This window comes from Tetrahymena thermophila (assembly GCF_000189635.1).
Source record: "Tetrahymena thermophila SB210 genomic scaffold scf_8254468, whole genome shotgun sequence".
Lineage (NCBI taxonomy): Eukaryota > Ciliophora > Oligohymenophorea > Hymenostomatida > Tetrahymenidae > Tetrahymena > Tetrahymena thermophila.
Window position 1 is genome coordinate 79,354 of NW_002476244.1, and position 18,705 is coordinate 98,058.

Consider the following 18,705-nt stretch of genomic DNA (forward strand, 5'->3'; position numbering starts at 1 on the left):
CTTATTATTTTATATAATTAGAATTTTATTTTTGATTTTTTCAAATAAAATGGAATTTTTTTAAAAATTAGCCTTAAAAAATAATTTTTTTCACAGTTTTTTTAAAGATTTTACATTTGAATTATTAATTATTAATATTTTAATAGATTAAAATTCATTCATTTTGTTGGCTATAGATGTCCTTATCAAAAATATACTATTTAATTTAATGTAATTATATAATAAATTAAAAGAAAATAAAATTAAAAAACAAATAAATAAATAAGTTAAATAAACTTATAAATTTTTATACGGGCTTACAAATTCTTTATTAGCTAGTTAATTACCATGAGTCTTTTATTTTTAGATATGTTTGGAATAGGCATAGGTTTGCGTTATATGAATAAACATGAATATTAAACTTGCTTTGGTGTTGGAGTAACTATTATTATAGGCTGCATTTTAGCTATTTAAATATTCTTAATAGGATAAGAGGTTATTTTTAAAACGAATCCTGAAGTTGTTTATGCTGAACGATTTGTTGCTAGTCCTGCTAGGTTTAACATTACAAGGAAAACACTTAATTTTGCTTTCGGGGCTTAGTTTCCTGGTAATTTTTCATAGTTCATAGATGAAACTATTTATACTGTTGATGCTAATCAAGTTACTATGGAGAAAAAATATAATTAATCTAGTGGGGAATATTATTAAGAGTGGAAAACTCTTCCTATAGGAATTCATCCTTGCACTTCAAATGATTTTGAAATATAAGATTCGATTGATTATTTTAATAAATTGGCCGGAGTCTCGAATATGTATTGCCTTGATTATGATAGTTAAAATTTATTTATTGAAGGGAATTTTGATTAAGACTAATTTGGCATTATATAAATTAATTTTAAGATGTGTTAAGGAAAACCTTATTGCAGAAATACTGATGAAATATAATAAGCACTAACAAATTCTTATATCGCTCTTTACACAAATGATCTTATTGTAAATCCTAAAAATATAAACCCATTTTCTATAATATCAAGAGACATGTATTGGAGTACTAATCCTATTTATCCAAAAGATACGTCTCTCTATTTCAGAAATATCTATTTTGAAACTGATAATGGCTTAATTTTTTAAGATATTGAAGTTTAGAAACAAACTTAGCTTAGCTATACTTATGAACAAGTAAAAAATAAATAACTTATTAAACTTTTTTATTACTTTTAATAAAATAATTTATATTCTAACAAAAGTTAATTAATTAATATTCAAACTTTTATAAAAAAGGTAATTTTTGGAGAAACTGATTATTTTTTTTCTATGACTTTAAGATTTGAAAAAGCAAAGGAGTCAATTTATCACCGCAAGTACAAAAAGCTAGAAAGTATTCTTGCTGAGATTGGAGGTATCGCTAAAGCATTGGCTATGATTGGATTTATTATTTGTGTTCCTATAAATCAATTAAAACTTTACAATAAGCTTTCTAATTCTGTTTTTAAATACTCCAAAAATACTCATCAAAAACATGAAGAAAATTAAAGTCCTAACTAAAAATTAGATGGTCAAACTATTATTTAAATTATGTAAGCAAAAAATGAGCAGAACAACAAATACAAATTGGTTGATCTTAAAAATTAAAGTGTTGATTAGATTTAAACTTAAAAATAATTAGATGATTTAAATTAGACCTTAAATAATTAAACTTTAACTAATATACCATAAAGTATTGGATAGATTTGTAAAAACTAAATTTTATCGCAAAATAATATTAAAGGACTGCAAACGGAAACAAAAGTTAGATCAGAAGTACTTTTTAAACCAATTAATCAGTCAAACATAAAATCTAATGTAATAAGTGGAAGATAATTTAAAGTAGAACCATTAGATATTACTCATTTGTAACATAAAAAAAATCAATTTCAAGATGTAAGTGAGTTTAATTTGGTTAAAATTTCTAAATAAGCTAATAAAGCAAATTAAAATAATTAAAAGAGACTTTAAAATGAGAAAGAGCTTTAAATAATAAAGGATTAATGTAGCTTAAAGGATACTGAAATACATAAAATAGATGATGAATTTAAAGAATTATTTACTTTAGACAATCCTTAAAGTCAAAATGATGAGAAATTATAACTAAAATGGTCTGATTATTTAAGGTATTATCTTTGGCCATTTGGGAGTTTTGCTAAAAAGAAAAAGTAAATTGATTACTCTGTAGAGAAGATTTACTAGCATCTGGATATAATTTATATAGTTAAGAAATTATTAGAGTTTGAAAAGGTTAAATAGGTTTTGCTGAATGATGATTAAAGAAAGCTCATTTAATTCTTCCCAAAACCACTTATTGATGTAGAAGACATTTCATAAGAAAAAGAATAGGAAAAGAAAATACGTCAATCTCAAAAATAATTGTAAAAACTTAAATAAAAGAAATAAAAAATAAATTTACTTAATGACCTTCAAATAGATGAAAAGTAAAGAGCTTAAGAAGCTGTTCAATCACTTTAAAATATAATAAAGCAATAATATTTATCTGAAGTTGATAAGAAAATCATAGAAATGCTTGATGATTCAATTTTTTAAAATATTTGTGGTAATTATGAATGGTTTAAGCAGCAATAGAATCCATAAGAAATGAAATTAATCAAATAGATAGATTAAGATAACACCTAGACATTAAGTAATTAAAATATTAATAAACTAGATAGTAATGACTCTTAAGTCTAAAAAATTTAAAATGAATAAAAAGATTTTCAAAGTTATTTAAGTAAGTCTCAAGATACTTCTTTTGATAAATAAATGCCAAGCGAGGGAAGAAAATCATAAGAGTTTACAAGTTTACCTCAAATAAAAATGTAAGTAATGAACAAAGGTAAATGAAACCCAAACTAAAAATATGATATATTTTCTTTAATTCAATATGGTAGACACTTTTCTCTTTTTAGCTATTTGCTAAAGCAAAGTAAAAAATATATGATCACTAAAATTTTGGATGATTTTTATCCTATTTATATATAATAATATAATTAATTCTAATGTATTTTATCCAACTATCAATTATGATCCTGATATAGAATAAATTTTATTTTATTATTTTAAAAATTATCTGGCTCTCTCTTTTTGGATTTTCTAGATGACAAAGAAATATCTTTCTAAAATTATACTATCAAAAAAATAGACTTTATAGCTTCAATTTAAATCATAAGTAAAATGGAAAATGATATACATTTAGACATTTTGAAACTGAAGGAGGACCAAAATCAGCCATATATCGTATTATAAATTAAAACGATAAAGGTATTAGCCCAATTAGGTAGCAATGTAGAGTAAGTTACCCTACAAATTTACAATAAAACGAGTTTTATATACCTTGTTTTTACACTTTACAAAATTAAATTATAAATTTTTTTTCAATAATTGAAAAAAAAAAAAATTTAAGAAAAATATGCCTTAATTAACGAGCATTTACAGTAAATAATAAATAATATTTTAATATATGTTGTTGTACGGACAGTAAACCTTGTAAAAGCCAGTACCCTATGGTACTATATATATATTTAATAAAATTGCCTTTAAAGTTTTTAATTAATTTTTCCATGCATTATTTTTTCGATTAGAAATACCTTAAAATATAAATTAATGACACTAAATTATTACTATAAATAGCAATTATTAGAAAAAAGATTAATTTTTTCAAATTTTATCTAATTTTAAAGCAAAAACTAAAATAATACAATATTAATGCAACTTTTTAATATAACAAAGACAGATTTATATTATCACAAATAAAATTAAATAGGATTATAATTCATAAAGTTTGTTATATATAAGTAATGCTTGAATTTTTAAGAATATGTTAAATATTGTTAGCTTGTAAAAGAATTGATGTTTTAGTGACTTTTAAAATAAGTTTTTTTTTTAATAGATTTGATTAGTTTAAGGTAAATAAATAAATTAAATTTGTTAGATACTAAAGTGTAAACATATTTTATGTTCAAAAATATACTTAGAGGATAAACTTGTTAACAAATGTAATTAAAATTTTCTTTATTATAATTTTGGAGTTAAAATTAATTTTAATTTTATTTTTTAATGTATTTTTTTATTATATTATTTTAGTTATTCTTTAAAACTAAACCCACAAAAATAGTAATTTCTTCTAACAACTTAAGAAGCTTATAATATATGATAAATCAAGCAGAAAACTATTATTTAAATAAAAATAATATTTTTTTAAGATATTTCTTACTTCTTTACAATTAGAATTTAATTTTGATTTATACTTATGAAATGGAAGTTTTTTTGCATTTTTTAAAAGATTTTACAATATTTTTAACCAATTAAAATTCTTCCATTTTGTTTGCTTTTAACGTCTTTATTAAAATATACTATTTAATTTAATATAATTATATAAAAAATTAAATGAAAATAAAATTAAAAAACAAATAAATAAATTAAATAAACTTATAAATTTTTAAAGGTTTCCTAATTCTTTATAGCTAGTTAATTATCATGAGTCTTTTATTTTTAGATATGTTTGGAATAGGTATAGGTTTGCGTTATATCAATAAAAATTAATATCAAACTTGTTTTGGTGTAGGAGTAACTATTATTATAGGCTGCATTTTAGCTGTTTAAATATTCCTAATAGGATAAGAGGTTATTTTTAAAACGAATCCTGAAGTTATTTATGCTGAAAGATTTGTAGCTAGCCCTGCTAGATTTAACATAACAAGGAAAACACTTAATTTAGCTTTTGGGGCTTAGTTTCCTGGTAATTTTTCATAGTTCATTGACGAATCTATTTATACTGTTAACGCTAATCAAATTAATATGTAGAAAAAATATAATTAATCTAGTGGAGAGTATTATTAAGAGTGGAACACTCTTCCTATAGGAATTCATCCTTGCACTTCAAATGATTTTGAAGAATAAGATTCTATTGATTATTTTAATAAATTGGTTGGAGTATAAAATATGTATTGTCTAGATTATGAAAGTTAAAATTTATTTATTGAAGGAAATTTTGATTAAGACTAATTTGGTTATATCTAAATTAAATTTAAGATATGTTAAGGAAAACCTTATTGCAAAAATACTGATGAAATATAAAAAGCACTTATAAATTCTTATATCGCTCTTTACACAAATGATGTTATTGTAAATCCTAAAAATGTAAACCCATTTTCTATCATATCAAGAGACATGTATTGGAGTACTAATCCAATTTATCCAAAAGATACGTCTCTATATTACAGAAATATCTATTTTGAAACTGATAATGGCTTAATTTTTTAAGATATTGAAGTTTAGAAACAAACTTAGCTTAGCTATACTTATGAACAAGTAAAAAATAAATAACTTATTAAACTTTTTTATTACTTTAATAAAATAATTTATTTTATAATAAAAGTTAATTTAAATTCAAACTTTTATAAAAAAGGTAATTTTTGGAGAAACTGATTATTTTTTTTCTATGATTCTAAGATTTGAAAAAGCAAAGGAGTCAATATATCACCGCTAGTATAAAAAGATATAAAGCATTCTTGCTGAGATTGGAGGTATCGCTAAAGCATTAGCTATGATTGGATTCATTATTTGCGTTCCAATAAATCAATTAAAACTTTACAATAAACTTTCTAATTCTGTTTTTAAATACTCCAATAATACTCATCAAAAACATGAAGAAAATTAATTTCCTAACTAAAAAGTAGATGGCCAAACTATTATCTAAATTATGTAAGCAAAAAATGAGCAGAGCTACAAATATAAATTGGCTGATCTTAAAAATTAAAGCATTGATTAGATTTAAACATAAAAATAAATAGAAGATTTAAATTAGACCTTAAATAATTAAACATTAACTAATATACCATAAAGTATTGGCTAGATTTGTAAAAACTAAATTTTATCGCAAAAAAATATTAAAGGACTGCAAACGGAAACAAAAGTTAGATCAGAAATACATTTTAAGCCAATTAATCAGTAAAACATAAAATCTAATATAATAAGTGGAAGATAATTTAAAGTAGAACCTTTAGATAATAGTCATTTGTAACATAATAAAAGTCAATTTCAAGATGTAAGCGATTTTAATTTGTTTAAAATTTCTAAATAAACTAATAAAGTAAATCTAAATTTAACTCAAAATAATTAAAAGAGATTTTAAAATGAAAAAGACCTTTAAATAAGTAAGGATTAATTTAGCTTAAAGAATATTGAAACACATAAAATAGATGAGGAATTTAAAGAATTATTTACTTTAGACAATTCTTAAAAATAAAATGATGAAAAATTATAACTAAAATGGTCTGATTATATTAGGTATTATCTTTGGCCATTTGGAAGTTTTGCTAAAAAGAAAAAGTAAATTGATTACTCTGTAGAAAAGATTTACTAGCATCTGGATATAATTTATATAGTTAAGAAATTATTAGAGTTTGAAAAAGTTAAATAAATATTGCTGAATGATGATTAAAGGAAGCTCATTTAATTCTTCCCAAAACCTCTTATTGATGTAGAAGAAATAAAATAAGAAAAAATGTAGGAAAAGAAAATACGTCAATCTCAAAAACTTAAATAAAAGAAATAAAAAGTAAATTTACTAAATGACCTTCAAATAGATGAAGATTAAAGAGCTTAAGAAGCTCTTCAGTCACTTTAAAATATAATAAAGCAACAATATTTATCTGAGGTTGATAAGAAAATCATAGAAATGCTTGATGATTCAATTTTTTAAAATATTTGTGGTAATTAAGAATGGTTTAAACAGTAATAGAATACATAAGAAATGAAATTAATCAAATAGATAGATTAAGATAACACCTAGACATTAAGTAATTAAAATATTAATAAACTAGATAGTAATGACTCTTAAGTCTAAAAAATTTAAAATGAATAAAAAGATTTTCAAAGTTATTTAAGTAAGTCTCTAGATACTTCTTTTGATAAATAAATGCCAAGCGAGGGAAGAAAATCATAAGAGTTTACAAGTTTACCTCAAATAAAAATGTAAGTAATGAAGAAAAGTAAATGAAACCCAAACTAAAAATATGATATATTTTCTTTAATTCAATATGGTAGACGCTTTTCTATTTTTAGCTATTTGCTAAAGCAAAGTAACAAATATATGATCACTAAAATTTAGGATGATTTTTTTCTATTTATATTTAATAATATACGATAAAGGTTCATATATTAAGGCCACCTAGATTTCAGTTTAGAAATCTCACTTACAGACTTTAATGTATAAATTGGAAAATAAAAATTATTTATTATACTTTTTAAAAAATAAATTAATTACAGTAAATTATAATTTAAGATGTTAAAAATAAATTTATATTTACATTTGTCTCAATTTAAGTCTAAGTCGTTTATATTTTTTAAATAATTTTTATAGAAAATTTTTCTTTGATATAAATGTTTTGGTGGTGTGAAGATTGAATTATTATTCATGAGTAGATAATTTTTGAAAATACTAAATACTTAAAAAATTTGAGATAAAAAAGCTATTTAAATTTAATTCATGCTAATTTTAATTTGATCTTTCATTAATTATTATCAAGTTTAAAAGTAACAAAATTAATTATTTCCATAATTATTTGATGAAAGCAGGTAAATCAAGTTAGTTACACCTAATAAGCATTTAATAAAATGATAATGAATTAATTTTATAAAAAATTTAATTAATTTTCAACCTTATATTACTATTAAAAGAGAAAGCAATTACCAAAAATATTAATTAAAGGCAGCGGCAGGTAGAAGAATGATTAATATATTTTCTAAACTTGATTTTTATGGAGTTGGACTGAGTTTGAGATATAATGAAGATTAGTACTTCTAAACAAAATTTGGTGGTGTAATTACCCTCATAGTTGCATTCCTAATTGGAGTGCAATTTATTTTCAGCATCAAAGAGGTGATTGACAAGAAAAATCCTGAAGTCATATAATCTGAGTAATACAATCCTAATCCAGAAAGATTTGATATGAAATATGACACATTCAATTTTTGTATTGGAGTATAACACAGCGGAAACTATTCTCATTATATAGATGAGAGTGTGTATGAAGTCATAGCAAAACAACAGATAATGCAAAGAGTATTCAATAATTCTACATAATTATATGAATAAAAATACATTTTTATTGACATTCCTATGAAGCCTTGTACTCATTCTAGCTTTGGAATTGAAGAAACACAAGACTATTTTTAGAAATTACCTGGTGTAAATAGAATGTATTGTTTGGATAACGCACAATAAGATTTATTTATTTAAGGTAATTATGATCAAAATGAGTCAGGGATAGTTACAATTACATTTTAAAAATGCTCTAATAAGGCATATTGTAGATAAGAAGATGAAATAGATAAAATTTTAACTCATTCATTCGTTGCCTTTTACTCAACTGATGTAATCATAGATTCAAAATAATATGATGCCTTTTAAACAATAGGACGTGATTTATTTTGGAACATCTCTCCTACGGTGGCCAAAGACGCCTACATTTTTTATAGGAATATATACATTTAAAATAATGAAGGATTTTTTTTTTCAGAAGTCAATTAATAAAGTACTACAACTTTTAGCTATCAATAAGAGCAGGTAATAACAAATTTATTAGCTCATTTCAATTTAGTTTATTTTAAAATCTGCTTATTTGATCTCAAAAAAATATATTTGTAATTTATTTAAATTCACAAAAAATTTCTTTTATTTTAACAGATTATTTTTGATGAAAGCTCATACTTCTTTACCCTTTAGTTGAGAAATGAAAAATAAAAGTAGACACTAATCCAGAGAAACTATAAGAAGATTGATAGACTTCTTGCTGAAATTGGAGGCATAGCTAAGGCACTTGTAATGGTAGGCTGGGTGATATGTATTCCTTTGAATAGGCTCATGCTAAACGAAAAGCTGATGAACGATTTATTTAATTTTTAGTAAAAGAGAGATTTGAAGCTAAAGAAAAAAAAATAGCAGAAAACTCAAGATTAAAATTCTGATTCAAAAAAGTAAATGCAATACCTATACAATGACGCTAAAATAAAAATAGATAAGGATAATAATGCTTAAGATTGCAACAATAAAATTTAAAATTTGCAAAAATAAATAAATTAAGATGCTTTTCATTCAAACAATTCAAATCAAAAAGATTCAGCCCCACCAAATTGTAAAACCCTTTCTAATCAATAAGAAAACTAGTAAGTATAGACAAAAAAAGTTAAAATATTGAATAATTAGCTAAGTCTTGGGGCTTAAAATGACCCAGACAATTTAAATGATTAATAAGACGAAGTTAATATTTAGCTGAGCTGGTATTAGTATATAAGGTACTATCTGTGGCCTTGGGGAGGATTCAAAAAACTAAAAAAATCAATAGAAAAAACAGTTTCCTAAGTTCACCACCATCTTGATATTATTTAACTTGTTAGGTTTTAATTAGAATTTGAAAAAATTAAACAATTATTATTTGATGAAGATCAAATAAAATTGTTATAGTTTCTACCTAAGCCAATTATCAACTTGGATGAAAACAAAGACAATAACATAGACCCAAAGTACTCTTCAGCAGTTTCACTTGAAAATAACTCTATATATTATAAAAAACAACAGTCTGAGTAATAGATAAAAAATGAGGTTGAAAAAGCTTTAAATAATATTGTAAACAAAGAAAATCTTTCATAAATTGATTATAAACTTATAAATATGCTAAACAAATAAAAAGTGTTTTAAATATAATAATTCATCTAGGCAACCCCAAAATACAACAGAAAATACAATTTTGATCGCAAATCTAGGATTTTTAAAAAAATAGAAACTAGCTATTACATTGACGAGAGTTGTGGTGATGATGTAAATAGTGAAAATATTACAGTTCAACCTTGTATAAACACTATTTATTAAAGTTTTCCATAAAAAAGTCATCCATCACAACAATAATTAAAAGAAAGTTCATTAGATAAAAACGAATTACAAAACTTTTCAAATATATCAAATATTTACAAAGAAAATCCTAAATAATGTTAATTAAATAAAATTTAGTAAACAAATAAATCTTCATCTGAATTATCTATTTCTTTATAGCTTGATAACTCTCCTAGTAGCTGTTTGAAATAAGTTAATCTTGATGGATAAGTTAATAAATTACCACAATTTAAAAAAGTAGATAATAACTATTCTAGCTAATAATTTTGATTAAAAATAAATTTTCTAAAAAAATCTATAAAAACCATCTTACTTAGGATAATAAATATAAGTTGAAGCAATCAACTCAAATTATAAAGTTTTAATCAATTTTCTTTTAACTTAAAAAGCTTATTTTTTTGAGGGATTGAAAAATTTATCATAAGCTACTAATTCAATTTTCTAATATATAAAAATGTTATAGAACAATTAATTATATTAATTAATTTATTATATACTAAAGTGTAATTTATTTATTTCATTTTTAAAGTGACATGAAATTAAAAAAAAATACTTTTAAATAAAGATCATGATAAATATTTATAGTTATTTAAATTGATAAGAAATTTATTTTAATTTAAAAATTCTAAGGTAATAAAAAATAATAGGTCAATTGTGTATATTCTTAATCTATAAGTGATTTCTCCTAAAATAATCTTTGAGCAAATAATCAAGAAATTTTGCTCTTATTTTGAGGTTGAAAATTAAAAAATTTAATATAACCATTAATCAATTAACTTTTTTGATAAAAAAAAAATAAATAAAAAAATATATAAAATCAGTATTATTTTTATAGATAAAATAAAGTCTTACTTACATAAATACATAATGAGTTCTCTTGCGTAAAGTCTTAAAAACAATTTTAGGAATTTGGATATATATGGGATAGGATTTAACTTAAGGTATAACTAAAGTTAAGTATTTTAATCAAATTTAGGAGCTTTAGCATCTATTTTTATAGCCATTTTTATATTAGTCTAGCTTTATTTTTCTTCTTAAGATATTATATTTAAGAAAAATCCTGAGGTAATTTAGTCAGAATAGTACTAACCTAATCCAGAATAATTTGATATGAAGAAAGACACTTACAACTTTTCTATCGGGGTCTAGTACCCAAAAAATTGTAGCCACTTCATAGATGAATCTATCTATGAAGTATTTGCTCAACAAATAACTATGTCTAAAGTAAAAAGCAATATAACTGGATAATTTGAGTAAGTTTGGAATTATTAAGAAATTCCTATGAAACCATGCAAAAAAGAAAATTTTTAATTAAATAGCACGAGCTAGTATTTTAATAATTTGCCTAACATCGACTAAATGTATTGCTTAGCCGATGAAAATTAAGATGTATTCATACAAGGAAACTTTGATTAAGACACTTACGCTTTAATTAGAATAGAATTTAGACCATGTGTTGGTAAATCTTACTGCAGAAAATATGATGAAATTATTAAAATTCTCACTTCCTCTTATGTTGCAATGTATATGTCTGATGTTATAGTTAATCCTGGAGATTTAAATCCTTTTCAGCATGTAGGAAAAGATATATTTTGGAATAACTCACCTCGAGTTTCAAGAGACATTGATATATATTTTAGAAATATAGTTATGTAGAGTGATGAAGGTGCCTTATTTACAGATATAGGAACTCTAAAATCAACCTAATATAGCTATTTTTAAGAATCAGTAATAACATTCAATTATATTTAAAATAATTAATAGATTATCTAAGAATATATTTAATAAAAGCAAGGCAATTTTATTGAAATTTTCCAAATAAATTTATATTTAAGAGTTTTTATAATATATTTAAGTATTTTTTTTAAAAAAGATTATTTTTGAGGAACAAAACTATTTTTTTTCGGTCTAATTAAGATTCGAAAAGTAAAAATAAACAAATTACGTGAGAAAATACAAAAAAATAGATAGATTACTTGCAGAAATAGGAGGAATAGCAAAAGCTTTAATTATGATTGGATTTTTTTTTATTCACCCAATCAATTAAATATTGTTAAAGCAAAACATAATCAATGATTTATTCATTTTCTAGAAATGTTCAGAAAAAAATGAATAGAATGAAACAAAACTTGGAAAACTAATTTAATGTAATAGTAAAGTAAAAATATAAAAGTCAAAAAAAGAGGATAATAATTTAAAAGGATAATAAAATTTAAAAAAGTAACCTTTGAAATTCTTTAAAAATTCATCTTAATTAAATCCATAAAAAAGTCCTCTTACAATTAATATTTCTGTGAATTAAGACTAAAAGTAAAGCTCGTAATAAATTTCACCTTAACGTATTATTGATTTAAACCAATTTCAAATAAATTAAGATGCGAGTAACAAAAATAAGAATGCTACAGGCTTAAATAAAATAATAAACCATAACAATACAAATACATAATATGAATAAAATTAATTTCAAAAATTTTAACTTACATGGAGCTAATATATTAAATATTATCTGTACCCATGGGGTGAAATTTAAAGAGTGAAACAATTTGTGGAATAAACAACTAAAATCTTCTATTAACATCTAGATTTAGGAGAAATTATAAAAAAATAAATTGAATTTGAAAAAATAAAATAGATTTTACTTGATAGCGATTAGGTAAAAATATTGGAATATTTACCAAAGCCAACATTAGATATGTCTTAATTATTAAATCAAAAGAGTATTAATCTTTCCATTATTTAGAAATCAATTATTCAGTAAAGCCCAATCCTGTTAAACTAACAAGAATAAATTTAAGAATAATAAAAGATTGAAGATGTCAAAGTTGCTGTCACACATTTAAAAAAGAAATTAGAAATCAACTAGATTGATAAAAAATTATTAAAAATAATAGAAAATAATGGCTTTTGTCATTTAAATAATCATGAAGGATTAAATGAGACTGGAGTAAATAATAAATAGACTAATTTTTAGTCGAAATACTCTGAATAAAATTAATTAGATGCTTTACTTGAGAATACTATTCCATCTCCATGTCTAGAAAATTTGGATGAAGATAAATTTAAATAGCTAATTTACAATTCTAAGAATAAAATATAGTTTAATACGAATGGGAAAGTAAACTAAAAGTACTTAGCGGATAAGTCTACTGAGCTTTAGAAAAGAATCATTGATGATCCAAATCAATTACATGCATTTCTCTCTTCGTCTTCCTGTGTTCTTGGAATTGCAAATCCAGAAATCAGTGAGGATGGTTAAATAAATAGTTTTCCATAAACTAATAGCTACATATCTTCAAATAAATATATTAAAAACTGAAAATTCTGAATTTACTTTTAAAAAAACTATATTATTAGATATTTATTAACAAAGTTTTGAAATTTTTGTAAGTGCTTACTCACTTCTTAATGTGTATTACTATAAAAATTTAAAAATTTTAAAGATTCTTTAATTGGAAAAAATCAATAATTTAAATCTAAATTTAATTTGATTATTTTTTTAATCTTTATCTTTTTAAAATATTTTTACTAAAAATATCAAAAGTTTATGTCTTATTTAAGTTTTTGAACTAAGCTATAAATCTGAAGCCACCAAGTTTTTATTAAATACATTTAGATTATTTCTTATTTAATTATCCTTAACTGTTTATATTTTGGAATTTTTTTAAATAATGATTATGTAGACCAAATAAATAAATATATGGTTAATATTTAACTTCCAAGCATTTCTTTTTTCTATGTATTTTTCAAGCAATTTTAATCAAACATAATTCAGTAAAGTAAATATAAACCACAAGTCTAAACAAATTATTTTGTAAGTGTATTCGTTTGTTTTGAATAATATTAAGCTTTTTCATTTAAAAAACTGATAATGGGAGATGATGAAACTGAAGTAAATGACCTTATATAGCTTAATCTCCTTGAAATATCTGATATTCTTCAAAAGCAAAACATAGAAATACTAAAACATCTTGGTTAATTCTCAAAAAGATTTGATGATAAATACAAAGTTTTTATAAATGAATCCATCAAAGTAAAATATTAAAGAAACTTAAAAATATATTTGATCTCATTTAAAAATTATTTTTTGTATAAATAAAATAGAACGTGAGCAAATCTCTTGAGATACAAAGCTTCAAATTCGTTGGATAGATTTGGAAATATCTTTTCAAAAATGTCAAAATGATGTAGTAATAGCAGTAATCAAAACAATTAGAAGAATAAAAATAATAGAATGAGGAAAATAATTTGATAAAATGCGCTTATGAAGCAGCAACTATAGATTTGAAAGAATTTTTAAAGTCAAAAAAGGTTTTAGATTATGTTAATTAACAGCAAAGCTAAAATCAAACTCTTTATGGTACTGATAAATTCAAAAATGATTAATCTACAAATGTAAATGAAGTGTAACAGCAGCAAAGATAGTTAATTAAAAATGAAAACTAATAGCCTGAAGAAGGATTTTATTCTGAGTCAACTTCTAGACGATCATCTATTCTGATTAATGATGAATCCTTTTCATTTTAACCAGATGCTACTCAATTAAGCATCAAATCATAGCTAAATAACTCATAGATCTCCTAACTAAATTAAAAAAATTAAGCAAATGAAAATAAAAGCAATGAAAAGATTTATATTGTAAAGTAAAAAGTTACTCTTTTTGATGAGAGTTAAGCTACTTAAATTAAAAATCTGTAGAAAGAGCTCAGTTTTGCCAACAAAAAACTTTATGATATGCATCAATAACTCCTCGATGTTACTACTGGATATATTAGGGATGTCAATCATTTCAAAGATTTAGCTTTGGGTCATTTTAAATTAAATAGCGAGGACTTTTTTGAAGTTAAATATTTTGATTCTACTTAAATACTTGATGAAAAATTAAGAATTTTACTTAATGACAAGATTGATGATATGAAAAGACAATGTTAAAAGAAATTATAGGAAATTTACATAAAATATAAAACAGCTACTAACGAGTTAGATAAGCTTACAAAATGTTTAAATACATTTTTAGAATAAAATAACTATTAATAACACTTAAAAACAGCATTTTAATAATAGCCAAACGATTATCTATTATGGAAAGCTATTTAAGATATAAAAGGTCTTGATTTTTTATTCAACTTAATCGAGAACTAAAAACCTCAATATGGTATTAAATATACTGAAATAGATGCGTTCTTATCAAAGACAAAAGCTTCAAAGAGATAGTTTATTTTATTTTAAAATATTCTTTAAAAATAATATGATGAGCTGAGCTAAAACTACAAGGCTATGGTACAAGCAGCAGAAAATAATATATCGGAAAGTTTATAAAAATGCTTGGAGGTAGATTAAAGCATAGAAAAATGTATTACAGATGCTTTAAGAAGAAAAGAAGAAGCCATAACATAATAAATTGAGCAAAGATGTAAAATTTAATTAAATTTTCTGATAAATTAATTGCAATTTTTGAATAAAAATCAGTATTTGAAGAGTTTGACCAAAAGAGGATGCAGTTGTATGAATAATTTAAATTTGATGATACTTCTGCAAGGAGATTGTAAGCTCTTGAAAGAAAATTAGCATTCTAAAAATGGAGATTTTGTGTTTAGATTTTGATGAATAAACAAATATCTAAAGAAAAGCTAGTGAATCTTTTAAATTTTTAAAATAAGCTCAAGAGAAATATTCCAAGTTCAATTGAAGAGGTTTATGAAAATATCAAAGTAAATTTTATATTTAATAAAAATAAAAAATGTTTAACAAATAAAAAATATAGGATGCAAACGAAGAATAGTAAGTAAATACTACTTAATAGAATACCATTTTTAGATATGAGTGGAGTTATGAATAAGAGCTAGAAAAGAAAGAACTTTAAATTATGGAACAAAATGAAATAATTTAAGTTCTTTAAAAAAAAATTTAATATTTATATGAACAAAATAAGCAAATTGCTTCAGATAGGTTTAAAATTTTACAATAAAAAATCATATTAGATGGGAAAGTATCACTTTTAAAGCTAGCCTTCAAGGAAATCTGCAAAGTGGTGAAGTATGAATATAATCTTTAGATCAATGAAGCATCCTTCTAAAGTGAAGAAACAAAAGGAAGAGTAAAGTAATTTTTAAAAGATATTCGTTATTCTGCAGAAGACGATTAGGTTCTGATATAATATTAAATAGACAGTGCAGCTTAAGCTATGTCTAGCTTGGTTAAATAAAACAAAGGATACTTAAGTAATTCATTGAAATAAATAAAGGAAATAGATGTGTAAACTGATGTTAAGGGTATTAATTAGTCCTTAGATAAACTTGAAAAAGAAATAATGTCTTTGAATAGAGAATTCAATGAGTTATAAGTTTCGAATTAATAATTTACGCAACTTCAGGTTAGATTTATTTAAAAGAAATTTATTTATCAATTATTTATTTAGTTATTTTTTGTTTTAAAAACCAAAAAAAGCTTGAGAATATTTAAAAGTAAAAAATCCAAAATTAAATTGCAGAAAAGTTAAATGAAAGCAATACAATAGAGATACTCTAAACTTCTAGCTAAAAAAAATAAAATAAAAAAATTATAGATTTGGAATCTGAATAATTCAAAATGATAAGATAAACATCTTAAAATTTGCAAAGGAGTGGCAGCTAGAGTCATGATGAAGATGATGATACACATTATTTGGCATTAAAAAAAATACAACACAGAACTATTGAAAAAAGCAGTTTAAATCATTAAGTGAAAATTAATTCACCAAAATAAAATCTTAATCACAGCAATTCATTTATCTAAAATACACAATCACCAATCATCTAAATGACACAATTTGAAAGAGGTGTTTTTAATAGATTGTGGAATGAAGGAAGTAAAAAAAAGTAGAGGCTTGATAAAATGAAGGCAGAATAATAAAAAAAGGATTTCTAAACATGGTAAGAGACCATTTCTTCTTTTAATTAAAATCAAAGTGGTTAAAATAATTAACTTCAAAATCAAGCGAATGAGGTCACCTAATTAGATAGATAAAAATCAGATATGCAGCAACATATGTAAAGTTATTTTAATGGGTTTTAGATAATTAATGTGTATTTTTTTAGCCAACAGCTATAAATGATGAATAATTCAGGGTTTTTAAATTAAAAAATGTTGTAATAAGGAAACACAGATTTAAAATAACACATTATGTAATAAAATATTTCTGGAGGTATAAATGTTATTCTAGATTCTGAATTTATAAGAGAAAATGCACAAAATAGGAATTATTCTAAAACTCCAGTAAACTTAAATAGTAATAATTAAAATCCTAATAAAAGTAACTCCCCTTTAGTTATGGCTAATTCTAGGAGTTATTATTAAACTTTAAAGAAGTAATAAATATTTTATTATTGTAATAAATGAAATTTTTGTTTATCATTATTTATAAAATAAAATAGTTCTGCTATTAAGACGGAAGGAGATTAAAAGAGTAAAAAACAAGAGTCATTTATAAGATATTTTAATGAAGAAAACGAAGGTCGTCAGACCATATTCTTTCCCCAATAAAATAAAAGTATTAATTTTTTTTTTTTTTGATAGAAAATTAAAATAATTTTATGTTAAGCTCCAATGAAAGAATAAAAATAGACATAAAATTAACAAAGGTCATAATCAACTATAAATAATAATGAAAAATCAGGTAAATTATTAATCATTCCTATTTTAATATAATTTTTAATAAAATTAGAAATGGTTAGACTTAGGAGGAATAATCACTCAAAATCAATTTTACCTGCTACAAATTAAAATAATTCATAAAATTAAAAAAACTTTATGATTAAAGATGGTAGTATACAGCTTTTACCTTCTATAGATAACACTCACAACAAATCACCCACTATAACATAAAACTTTAATCAAAACGTATAGAAAAAAAGGAAGTTAAACTTAAAATAACCAAACACAAACTAAAATTTAACATTCGATTTTTCTTCCTTGAGAATAGATTTACAAAATAACCATAAATAATCTTGAAATTTTCAATTAATAAATAAATATACTACTCTATCATTTTATCAATTTTAGAAAATTCTAAGTGAGCTTTATGTATTTGAATTGTCATTTTTAAATTAAATTTTTGTAGTTTTAGATGATATGTTTTATATTCTTAAAAATATAAAACAGAAAGTAGAAATATTTTTATCTTATGACTGTAATAGTAACTCTCTCTTTAATTGTTATTTAATGTTTGAAAGTTCTATGCAGAGTTAAAATTATTTATCAAATAAACCAAAATGGTAATATAAAATTCCTACAAAATATAATTAATTAATTAAGATTTCATCTAATGTAGATAATTTTAACTCTTTTCTTTTTTACTAAAGTTTATTAAAATTTTTATCTTCATTTTTGTGGTTATGATAATTAAATTAAAATGGAGATGTCTATATTCAATAATCTTCTTATCACTTCATAGATGTTTTTGCAGATTACTGATTAGCTTTGAAATTTGATTTTGAAATTTAAAAATTAAAAAATGCATGTCCAGTGCAATATCTTAAATTAAAAAGTCAGTAAAAAATTATAAATTTATTTGCTTTTGATAATGAGTATGTAATTTATCTATGAAGTTATAGGAATAATTAACAAAATGAAAGGTATATGTTTTTTTTACCGATAGTTAGAGATTTTATTTGAAAATATTTGAAAAAATATCTAACAAATAAAATGATTGATTTATTTTTTTAAAAATGATGACTTAAATTTTAGAGATCAAATTGAAAATTCAAGCTAGCATTTAATATTATATATGCACATATAAATGCTCGTAGGCATGTATGTATTTATAT

The 18,705-nt window shown here is 22.6% G+C and overlaps 2 protein-coding genes across 2 annotated transcripts; both read left to right on the top strand. All coding sequences in view use genetic code 6, as the record gives it.

Moving 5' to 3' along the window:
• Nucleotides 1-327: 327 nt before the first annotated feature.
• Nucleotides 328-13,220, top strand: TTHERM_001044677 (transmembrane protein, putative; the record flags this gene model as incomplete). Its single annotated transcript, XM_012799474.1, has 9 exons — nt 328-1,161; nt 1,264-2,848; nt 4,457-5,322; nt 5,420-6,987; nt 7,693-8,581; nt 8,702-9,640; nt 9,731-10,141; nt 10,925-11,632; nt 11,778-13,220. The coding sequence occupies 9 exons, from the start codon at nt 328-330 to the stop codon at nt 13,218-13,220; spliced, it is 9,243 nt and encodes a 3,080-aa protein (XP_012654928.1).
• A 459-nt stretch (nt 13,221-13,679) lies between these two features.
• TTHERM_01044710 (hypothetical protein) lies at nt 13,680-17,890 on the top strand (the record flags this gene model as incomplete). The annotated part of the gene is made up of 9 exons (XM_001030644.2): nt 13,680-13,934; nt 14,006-15,314; nt 15,371-15,612; nt 15,666-16,274; nt 16,349-16,929; nt 16,978-17,247; nt 17,314-17,429; nt 17,481-17,555; nt 17,604-17,890. The coding sequence occupies exons 1-9, from the start codon at nt 13,773-13,775 to the stop codon at nt 17,888-17,890; spliced, it is 3,651 nt and encodes a 1,216-aa protein (XP_001030644.2). The 5' UTR covers nt 13,680-13,772.
• Between the last annotated feature and the right edge of the window lie 815 nt (nt 17,891-18,705).